Below are 11,185 nucleotides of genomic sequence, written 5' to 3'. Positions count from 1 at the left end.
CCCACAGACAGGCAGTCCCTTCCCCAAAACATCATCCCACCAGCTCCTCAGCTGCTCTCCCCAACCCTGGGGATGGGGGACAAGGCAGACACACACCCACAAAAAGCACGGGAGGCACCTTGCTGGGGTGTCCTGGTGCCCAGGAGCCCGTGGTGGGGCTGGGGGCAGCTGGGACAACGCACGGGGGATGGAGGATCTGCACCCACAGACACGCAGCCCCTTCCCCAGCACACCCCCCCAGCTCCTCAGCTGCTCTCCCCAGCCCTGGGGATGGGGGACAAGGCAGCCACACACCCACAAAAAGCACGGGGGGCACCTGGTGGGGTATCCCGGTGCCCAGGAGCCCGTGGTGGGGCTGGGGGCAGCCGGATGCTGGGGGGAAGCAGGACCCGGGCAGGAAACGCGGCCACCTGGATCCTATTCTTGGGTCAGGATTATTAATTCAGCCTCCACTTCCTCCCTCCTTCCTGGCAGGGGGAAGCCGGGGTGGGGAGAGGAGCCCAAGCCCCCCAAGAGGTGACCCCCAGGAGCTGCTTCTCCCCATCTCTCACCTGTCTGTGACAGCGCAGTCACGTTCCTGGGGTGACCTTCACCCCCAGTTTACAGCTGGGGCGCAGGGCTGTAAACCCAGCCCCGCTTATCAATGCCCTGGGGAAAGTTCACAAATGAGGAGAAGGTGGGGAAAGATGAGGCAAAAAAAGGTGATGGGAGGTGATCCCAATACCCTCCAGAGATGGCAAAACCATTCAAGGGTCTGTGCTGGGTGAGACCCCAAAGTCAGCAGGGTGGGAACCAAAGAGGCCCCCAGGCTCTAGGGCAGTGCTGGGCTCACCCTGAGGGTCCCAATGCCACCAGGTCCCCACTCCCCATGGGATGGGGGTTATGGGGTCAGGGTACCCCCATCCCGCTGAGGATTGGGGGGTTTGGGTGCTTCAGCTGCTCTCAGGGTCCCCAACTCACCTCCCGGTCGCAGAGCAGGAGCTGCTGGAGCGGCTTCAGCTGGGGCTGCCCCGGAACCGGCGGGGCTCAGCCCAGCCCAGCGCCCGGCGCTGGCCCCGGTCCGGCCCACGGAGGGGAGGGGGAGACCGCAGGGCCCTCCCCCAGAGCTCCCAGGTGGGGAAACTGAGGCACGAAGTGCGGGTCAGCCTCAGGAGTGCTGCCGGCAGTCCCGGCTCGACCTTCCCCACCCGGCAGCTGAGAGCAGGAACAAGAAGGGAAAATCCTGGAGCCGAGCAAACAAAGGGAGCTTCCTCTGCTGGGCTGAGGGAAACAGGGGCAAGGTACAGGGCAGGAGAAGCAGAAGCAGCTGGGGATGGAGAACCAGGAGCAGCTGGGGCTGGAGAACCGGGAATGCTCAGGGCTGCTCCAAGGAGGACACCTGGTCCCAACTAGGGAATGTGTCACCCAGGGGTTGTTGTGTCCCCACACACCATGCCCAGCAGAATGACCTCCCACAGGTCACAGCAGGACGAATAAATGAGGCTCAGGACATCAAAAATACATCTTTATTAAAAATATAATCAGTCATCCACCACGCTGAGACCGGGAGGATGAAGTAACAGAGTCTGCTCACACTTGAACAGGGAGGAAAGCACAGCAAGGGCTGGGGGAGCAGACCTGGGACAGGGACAGACCTGGGACAGGGACAAACTGATGGCAGAAGCTCCAGGTGAGGTAGAAGCTGGAGCTGTGAGCAGGTGGGGGCAGCATTATTGCTTAGGAAGTTGCATAGACTGGGGTGTCCCCTCCAGCTTTGGGCTTTAGAGCTCCCCAGAGCTCTGGAACAGCAGTGGGGTCACCCCAAGTCCCTGCCCACACCCATTTGGGAGAGGAGTAACAGGAGAAGGGCAGGGAGGCAGGGAGGAAGCACATCCACACTCATCCTCAGCTCTGGCATGGAGAGAGGGGGCTGAGCACAGCTTCTACCCCAACACCACATCCAGGGGCATCAGCAGACCCTGAGGCTCCTCAGCTCCATGGAGGAGTTTTTGGTTTCCACACGGGATTGAAGCCAAGGCAGAGAGGTGTGGCCCAACCAGCTGGAGCCCTCTGACACCTCTGAACCAGGAGGAGGAGGAGGAGGAGCAGGACACTCCTCACCACAGCTCCAGGCAGGTGCTGAGCACGCAGGTAACAACAGGAAGGTCCAAAGTTCCTCTCGTGTGTGTCACCCTCAGGTACCTGCAGAGGAGATGGAGGGGAAGGTCCATTCCCACCCCAGAGGGGGGAAAGGGGCTCCTGCCTGCAGCTGCGGCACTGGGGGATGGAGCCAGATGAGCACCCAGGTTTGGGAGGGGGTCCCTGCCCTTGGGGTGCCACCCTAGGGGCTCACAAACATCCAATGCCAAAGCTGGCCTGGGTCCAGGTGGCATCTTGGTGACTTCCCAACCTGGGGTGGGGGATTCCTGTGTGTCCCACCCCACTCCCAACACCCAGAGCTGTGCTCAGAGCAGCGTTCACACCTCAGGCAGGAGCTGCAGGGAGGTGAGACCCCTTTTATCCCTGTCAGAGGGGGTCCAACCCCACAAGGACCAACCCAAGGACCATCCCCATGGGGTTAAACCCCACAGGGACCATTCCCATGGGGTCCAACCCCACAAGGACCATCCCACAGGGACCATCCCCACGGGGTCCAACCCCACAAGAGTCATCATCACCACAGGGTCCACCCCCACAAGGACCATCTCCAAAGGGACCATCCCCACCAGGTCCAACCCCATAAGGACCAACCCCACCATGCCTGGAGCAGCCCAAGTTCTGCTCCTTGGCCAGCTCAGTGCAGCTGACCTCACTGGACATCCACATGGTTGTGGAACAGGGAATCACTCATGTGATTCCCACCAGAGGAGTCACTGATGTTTTCTTCCTCTTCATCCTCCTCATCATCATCATCCTCCTCGAAGAGCTCCTCATCAATGGAGAGACTCTCCAGGCCAAACTCCCTCTCGTGGGCTGACACCTCGTTGGGGGTGACGTGGGAAGCACCACCCACAAAGTCAGCAAACCTGGGAGAAACCATGGAGCAGCACGTTGGGCAGGTGTGTCCAGTGCCTCTGGAGAGAGACCTGGCGTTATCCATTATTTCTTGTTTTCCACCTCCTGGTGTTATCCATCCTTTCCCCCTTTCCTGGTTTTATCCATCCTTTCCCCCTTTTCCACCCTCTGGTGTTATCCATCCTTTCCACCCCAGTGGTATCCATCTTTTCCCTCCTTTCCTGGTGTCATCCATCCTTTCCATCCCTGGTGTTATCCATCCTTTCCACCTTTCTAGCCCTGGTGTTATCCATCCTTTCCCCCTTTCCACCTCTGGTGTTATCCATCTTTTCCACCCCTGGTGTTATCCATCCTTTCCACCTTTCTAGCCTTGGTGTTATCCATCCTTTCCCTCTGGTGTTATCCATCTTTTCCACCCCTGGTGTTATCCATCCTTTCCACCCTTGGTGTTATCCATCCTTTCCCCTTTTCCACCCCTGGTGTTATTTATCCATCCTTTCCCCCTTTCCTGGTGTTATCCATCCTTTCCCCCCTCCAAAACCACAGATCTGTGTCCCTAAGGACAGAGGTGACAGCCCAGAGGGACACAGGGTGGCCACCCCAAGCTCACTGTCAGGGATGTCACCTTTTAGGGGACTGGATGCGGGACACTGTGGTCCAGGCAGAGAATTCGGGGCTCTTGCAGAAGCTCCTCAGCTCTGCCAGGGCCCTTCTGGTCTCCACCTCGCCCTGGAGCTGAAATTCCTCCTCTGTCAGAAACCGAGGGGGGGTCGGGCCCAGCTTGGAGCTCTGCACCTTCCTGCCAGGAGGAAACAGCAGTTAATGCCTGCCTGGGGCAGCTCCTGGGGCAGGACACCAGGGCAGGACCCTGGGACAGAACCCTGGGACAGAAACTCTCAGGTCAAAACCCCTGGAGCAGGAATCCTGGGACAGGAAACCTGAGGCAGAAACTCTCAGGACAGAACTCCTGGGGCAGGAACTCTCAGGTCAAAACCTCTGGGGCAGGACCCCAGGACAGAATCCCTGGGACAGAAACTCTCAGGACAGAACTTCTGGGCTGGGGCAGGAAACCTGGGGCAGAAATTCTCAGGTCAGAACCCCTGGGACAGGATCCCAGGACAGAACCCCTGGGGCAGAAACTCTCAGGTCAGAACTCCTGGGTTAGGACCACCCTCCAGGACGTGATCTCTGGGACAGGAATTCTCAGGTCAGAACCCCTGGGACAGAAACTCTCAGGGCAGAACACCAGGACAGAACCTTTGGGGCAGGAATTCTCAGGACAGAACCTCTGGGACAGGAACTCTCAGGTCAAAACCTCTGGGGTAGGAACTCTCAGGTCAAAACCCTTGGGACAGGAATTCTCAGGACAGAACCTCTGGGGCAGGACCCCAGGACAGAATCCCTGAGACAGGAACTCTCAAGTCAGAACCCCTGGGACAGGAATTCTCAGGAGAGAACCCTTGGGACAGGAACTCTCAGGAGAGAACATCTGGGACAGAAACTCTCAGGAGAGAACCCCTGAAACAGGAACCCTGGGACAGAAATTCTCAGGTCAGAACCCCTGGGGCAGGAACTCTCAGGTCAAAACCTATGGGACAGGGCCCCAGGACAGAACCCCTGGGGCAGGAACACACTCCAAGGGCAGGACCCCTGGGGCAGGAACTCTCAGGACAGAACCCCTGGGGCAGGACCACCCCCCAGGGCAGGATTCCTGGAGCAGGAACTCTAAGGCAAGACCAGCAGCTGAGGCAGGATCATCTCCCAGGGCAAGAACCCCTGGGTTGAGCCAGCTCCTGGTGCACAAATCTCTGGGGCAGAACCAGCTCCTAGGACAGGAATTCCTGAGACAGAACCAGCTCCTGGGGCAGAAACCCTGGGATAAAACCAGCTCCTGAGGCTGGACCAGCTCCTGGCACACAAGTCCCTGGGGCAGAGCTAGCTCCCAGGACAGAAACAGCTCCTGGAACATGAATCCCTGGGACAGAATCAGCTCCTGAGGCTGGACTAGTTTCGGGAACATGAATCCCTGGGGCATCCCAAGCTCCCAGCTCCTGGTACACAAATCCCTGGGGCAGAACCAGCTCTTGGAGCAGAACCAGCTCCCAGGACAGAATCAGCTCCCCCTGAACACTGGGACAGAACCAGCTCCTGAGGCTACACCACCTTCAGGAACACAAAGCCCTGGGGCAGAGCTAGCTCCCAGGACAGAAACAGTTCCTGGAACATGAATCCCTGGGACAGAATCAGCTCCTGAGGCTGGACTAGTTTCAGGTACATGAATCTCTGGGGCATCCCAAGCTCCCAGCTCCTCACCTGTAGGCAGCAAATGCCCACTGCAAGGGGTAATCCAGGTTCTTGGTGCAGACAGCCACCAGCACCAGGCCCAGGGCGATGGGGTGGATCTGGATGCCTGAGTAGATGAGCAGCAGCCCCAGGAGCTGCAGGGCCCAGGACAGGAGGTTGATGCTGCGCTCGTTCTCCAAGGGGCCGTACCTGTAGCACACGGCGAAGCTCAGGAGGCCCACAGAGAGCAGGTAACCTGTGGGGGAGCACAGGGATGGGGCTCTGTGAGGATGAGGAGGAACCTGACACCACCAGCAGGGACAGGGAGGCTCAGCTTTGCTCCATGGTTCCAGCAGGAGATGTTCACCAGGTGAATCTCAGAGCTCCCACCTACCTAACAGGTACTGCCAGTAGGACTTGCAGATCTCCTGCAGGTTCTTGAAGATCAGCTGAAGCAGGTACAGGGAAAAGGACCAACCTCCAACCAGCAGGAAGTACACAGGGCTTTTCTGAAGGGAGCACAGGCAGGTTGTGGATACCTCCCTCAGGTGCTCTGTACCAAACCCAGTCCATCCCAGTACAGGTATGGAAAGGGTTACGAGGTCTCTGAGCCCCTCAAAACGTGACACCTACCTTGGGCATGACTTTGGACATCATGTAGACAAGGACAAGCAGAGAGGCCAACAAGCCAACACTGATCCCAGCTGAGTAGTAAAAGATTTGGCTCCTGCAATGATCACACAGGGAATCAATCTCAGCAGGTGTTTTATGGGTATCTGTGCACAAACACCCCCAACCAGGAGCCACCAGGGAAAGGAGAGATCTCACCTGCTCAGAGTGTCCCCACAAAAAAACAACAGCAGGCCCAGGAAGAAAACAAGGAACAGCTTAGGATCAAAACCTGGAAAAAAATGAATGAAAAATATTAATCCCAGTGAAGAGGGGCACGGTGGGATGCTCCCACCTACCACAGGGTGACAGAACAAGGATGGGACCTCCAAGTGCCCCAAATTCCTTCTGCAAACCAAAATCCCTTTCTGAGGAAGGAACAGGTCTGTGGATCATCGATTATTTGTAATTAATCTTGGTTGATTTGGGAGCATTGGAATTAAAGCATTAAGGACGTTGCTCTTTGCTTGTAGCTAAGGCTTAAAGAGTTCTGCAATAACCTTTTGAAATATAATTTTAGAATATTGATTGTATCCTTAAAACTATATATATATCTATATTTATATTTATTATGTATATAAACGATATATTTATAGAAAATATAAATATAAATATATATTTGGAATATATATAAAGGAAACATGCTTATCTCACATCTTAACAAAACAGAGAAAAACAGCTTGAGAAAGGAAGATGAACATCAACTCAAGGATTTGTAGTTTTGACCAAGGGAAGCTGGACATCACTGTTATAAGATTTATAGTCCTTGTAATTAAGGACTATAATCCTTAAGGATGGAGCTGAACTTCACCAGATGGGATTTGTCTTTCTTCTTTTGGAAACTGAACCACCATCTGTGCATACTCCTTTTGGGATACATCTTGAGAAAAACTAAATCACAATAGGTATAGAATTGTGAAATAAAAATTTGGAATAGAAACTGCTGAGAAAGCTGATGAGTACCCCTATAAATACCTGTAAGCCCCAACTCTGGGTGTGCAGTTGGAGGGAAAACTTCTCCCACTGTACTCAGCACTATATTGATCATCATTTATTAATTAATAAATTGGTTGCTGCTTGAATATTGGCCTAATCAAGCTTCTCATTTATAACAAACTGGACTTCACCAGATGGGATTTGTCTTTCTTCTTTTGGAAACTGAACCACCACCTGGGATACTCCTTTTGGGATACATCCTGAGAAAAACTAAATCACAATAGTGTATAGAATTGTGAAATAAAAATTGGAATAGAAACTGCTGAGAAAGCTGATGAGTACCCCTATAAATACCTGTAAGCCCCAACTCTGGGTGTGCAGTTGGAGGGAAAACTTCTCCCACTGTACCCAGTGAGTATTGCTCATAATTTACCATATTAATTAATAAATTGATTGCTGCTTGAATATTGGCCCAATCAAGCTTCTCATTTCTAACAGAGGGGACGTACGTCGCAAGAGGACGACGTTGTAGCTGGTGCCAGGCTCCAGCAGCTCGACCTTGAGGCAGGTTTTGTTGCTGTAGAGGTCCACATCGATGCTGGTGTCGTTGAGTTTGCCCCTCAGGAAGGAGAAGACCACGTTCCACAGGCTGAACTTCTCCAGCTCCTCCTCGCTGTCCACCTGGGTGACGCGGAGCATGCGGTCGCTGGTGACGCGGATCTGGGGGAGAGAGAGGGGAATGGGGGTGGTTGGACTGGAGAATTGAGAGTGGGTTCCTGCCCCAGGGGCTGGTTCTGTCCCAGGAATTCATGTTCCTGAAGCTGGTCCTGCCCCAGGAGCTGGTTCTGTACTGGGAGCTTGGTCTGTCCCAGGAATTCCTGTCTTAGGAGCTGTTCTGCCCCAGGAGCTGGTTCTGTCCCAGGGATTCATGTTCCAGGAGCTGGTTCTGCTCCAGGATTCCTGTCCTACTAGCTGGTTCTGCCCCAGAGATTTATGTTCCTGAAGCTGGTCCAGCCTCAGGAGCTGATCCAGCCCCAGGGATTCATATCCCAGGAGCTGGTTCTGTCCTGGTAGCTTGGTCTGTCCCAGGAATTCCTGTCTTAGGATCTGGTTCTGCCCTCGAGATTTGTGAACCAAGAGCTGGTCCAGCCTCAGGAGCTGGTTCTGCCCCAGGGTTCCTGTCTCAGGAGCTGGTCCTGTCCTGGGAGCTTGGTCTATCCCAGGAATTCCTGTATTAAGATTTGGTTCTGCCCCAGAGATTTGTGTGCCAGGAGCTGGTCCAGCCTCAGGAGCTGGTTTTGCCCCAGGGATTCATGTTCCTGAAGTTGGTCCAGCCTCAGCAGCTGGTTCTGCCCCAGGAATTCCTGTCTTAGCAGCTAGTTCTGCCCCAGAGATTTATGTTCCGAGGTGAACTTATCACTCTCTACACTCCCTGAAAGGTGCCTGTGCTCAGGTGGGGTTGGACTCTCTCTCCAGGAACTGACAAAACCAGAGGACACAGTCTCAATCTGTGCAAAGGGAAATTCAGGTTGGATATCAGGAAAAAGTTTTTCATGGAAAGAGTGATAAATTCTGGAATGCTCTGCACAGGGAGGTGGTGGAGTCACCATCCCTGGGTGTGTTTAACAAAGCCTGGATGTGGCACTGGGTGCCAGGGTTTAGCTGAGGTGTTGGGGCTGGCTTGGACTCAATGATCTTAAAGTTCTCTTCCAACCCTGTGATTCTGTGAATGGATGGATGGATGGATGGATGGATGGATGGATGGATGGATGGGCTGCAGCAAGGAGGACCTGCTGCCTCCTCCTGCTGCTGTCACCTGTGTCCTGGTCCAGACGTCGTTCCATTGCGGGGTGCGGGTGTTGGTGTAGCAGAAGCGCTGGGATTCCCAGTACCGGGACTTGCGCCCGTCCTGGAGTGGGATCACGGCATCCTTGGGGCCTGGGGAATACACACGGAGGGGTTCAGACCACAGGGAGGGGTTCAGACCCTGCCTGACCCACCCAACCCTTCCCCTCCCCGGGGATGCTCCCATTTCCCACATCCCCACGGTTTTTCCGCTGTTTTCCTTAGAATTCACCCTCCGGATTATTTCCTGGATAATCCCATCTGGCTCGACTCCAAGCTCCAAAATTCGACCTCAGCGACCCAAACCCGACGGTGCCTCCGGTCCCTGAGGTGAGGCAGCTCCCGAACGGCACCGAATGCCCGATACTATCGGGGGATCGGCACAGCGGGACGGCAAATCCCGGTCCCACCGGGTCGCACCGACCCCCTCAGCGCGGAGACGCTCAGAGAGTTCCCTGAGGGCACCGGGCCGCTCCCTTTGTCCCGCCATGCTGCCCCAGGAGCTGCCGCCACCCCGCTCCCCACCATGACCCCGCCCGGTCCCCGCTTACCTGCGGCTCCCAGGAGCAGCAAGGGCAGGAACAGCAGCAGCAGCACGGGCAGTACCGGGAGCCGCCGCCGTCCCGGAGCCGGTTTCATCCCTCCCGCCGCGGCTGCGCCGGCCGCTTCCGCTTCCGCCGCCGTCCCGGGCCGGCCGCCGAGGAGCGGCCACAGCCAATAGGAAGGGGGCTCGCCGGGCTTTGTTGTCGATTGACAGCTAATTAAACCTATCAAAATTCAGCTCTGATCTCGCTCCCGCCCCTCGGCTCTTACCAAGTTGATTGACAGTATGTTTAACTTATCAGCAGTGCGCGTGCAGGAAGCAGCAATGTTCCCCGCCCTTCGTTACCATGGTGACAACATGCCCGCCATTCACCCAACAGACACACCCCTCCTTAGTAACGGCTCTGACAGACATGCCCCTCAACCAATCAGAGCTCCAGTACTCTAGGCCACGCCCCCATTTTATTTTACATCCCGCATGACTGACAACCGCCTCCGCCTATCAGGGCGCGGCCTGGCGTTGTTTGTGTGAATGGGTCACGCGTGGGGGCACGCAGGTCCCGCCCCTCGCTGCCCCCTCCCCATCCCCGGCAGCCGAGCCCGCGGTCCCGGGTCCCGCCGGTCCCACCGACTCCACCGGTACCGGGTCCCACCGGGATCGGGTCCCACTGACCCCACGGCTCGCACGGGGCTCTGCCAGCGCGGGCGTGGCACGGCGGTCACCCGTGACCCGCATGCCACGGACCGGCCCGGGGGCTCCGGTTTGCCTCTCTGCCCGCACCGTCCGTGCCCCCCAGCCCCGGGCAGGGGGTACCGCTCTCCGCGTGGGTTCGTCCCCTCCCCTCCACCGTGGGGCGGCGGCCGCCCGTGGGCGGGCAGCGGGGAGCGGGCTCGGGCGGCCCCCCCGCTCCCCCTCCGCGGGCCGTGGGCGGCGGAGCCGGGAAGCGGCGGGGCCGTGGGCGGAGGATGTGCGTCAGCCGGGGGCAGCGCCGGGGCTGGGAACGGCCCCGCCGCGCCGGACGCTTGCTCGTGGAAAAGGGAAAAATGGAGGGGGGGGGCGTGATAGGGGGGCGGTGGGGAGGGGGGTGAACCGGGAGGGTTGGGGCAGGACCCCCGCCATGGGCACCGTGCCCGTGCGGGATGCCCCGGCTGCTCCCCCGGTAGCTCCGGGGATGCGCCCCGGGCACCGGCACGGCCCCCCCAGGCCGGGCAGGATCGCGCGGGGGCGGCTCTGGCCCCACGCCAGGCGCCGGCCGCGGTATAAATAGCACCGAGCCACGCAGGGCCGGAGCGGGTGCGGGCCGTGACATCCCCCCCGTGCTCCCTCCCGCGGGAGAGACCCCGGTGCTGCGGGCGGGGGGCTCCAGCATCTCCCGAGCCCACCCGAGAAATCTCCGTCCGCTCCCGTTATCGCTGCTCCCCCCGGAGCCCATCGGTGGCAGCGTGTGCGTGCCGGTGACACCGAGTACCAGCCCTCCGGCACCGGGGGGCACTGCCGGGACAGTGGTGCCGGTACCCGGAGCATCCCCGCGCCCGCTCGCGTTGTCACCGACACCGGCGATGCTGCGAGCGGGGATTCGGGGCGTCCACGCCAACACCGAGCACCGCGCGTCCCTTCGGGGGCTTCTGCCTCTGCCACGGACCCCCCGGTGCCACGCGTGTCCTGCCCGCTCCCTGCCGGGGCTGCGGGACCCCCGGTGGCGCCGTGCGGGGCGCCGCTCCCCTCCCGCTGCTCCGGTAACGGGGAGAGGGAAGAAGGGGGCCCGGTGCTGCCGCCCCCGCCGCTGCCCCCCCCCCCCCCCCCCCCCGTTCCCCGCGCTCGGCGGGGGCGGCAGCCGCGGGATCCGCCCCCGGGGCCTCCCACGCGCGGCGCAGCCGGGGCCGCTGCTATTTCACGGTCCCGCCCGTGTGGGCG

General features: G+C 58.4%; 1 protein-coding gene across 1 annotated transcript; it reads right to left on the bottom strand.

Moving 5' to 3' along the window:
• Positions 1–1,568: 1,568 nt before the first annotated feature.
• NEMP1 (nuclear envelope integral membrane protein 1) lies at positions 1,569–9,369 on the bottom strand. The gene is made up of 10 exons (XM_058822185.1): positions 9,279–9,369; positions 8,699–8,820; positions 7,392–7,602; positions 6,106–6,178; positions 5,911–6,004; positions 5,672–5,786; positions 5,308–5,533; positions 3,620–3,793; positions 2,788–3,005; positions 1,569–2,181 (listed from the first exon to the last, which is right to left on the bottom strand). Exons 1-9 carry the CDS (start codon positions 9,364–9,366, stop codon positions 2,789–2,791), a joined length of 1,320 nt encoding a protein of 439 aa, XP_058678168.1. The 5' UTR covers positions 9,367–9,369; the 3' UTR covers positions 1,569–2,181; position 2,788.
• Positions 9,370–11,185: the final 1,816 nt, after the last annotated feature.

Source organism: Ammospiza caudacuta, chromosome 31 (genome assembly GCF_027887145.1).
Source record: "Ammospiza caudacuta isolate bAmmCau1 chromosome 31, bAmmCau1.pri, whole genome shotgun sequence".
Lineage (NCBI taxonomy): Eukaryota > Metazoa > Chordata > Aves > Passeriformes > Passerellidae > Ammospiza > Ammospiza caudacuta.
This window is presented reverse-complemented; position numbering and strand designations above follow the sequence as displayed.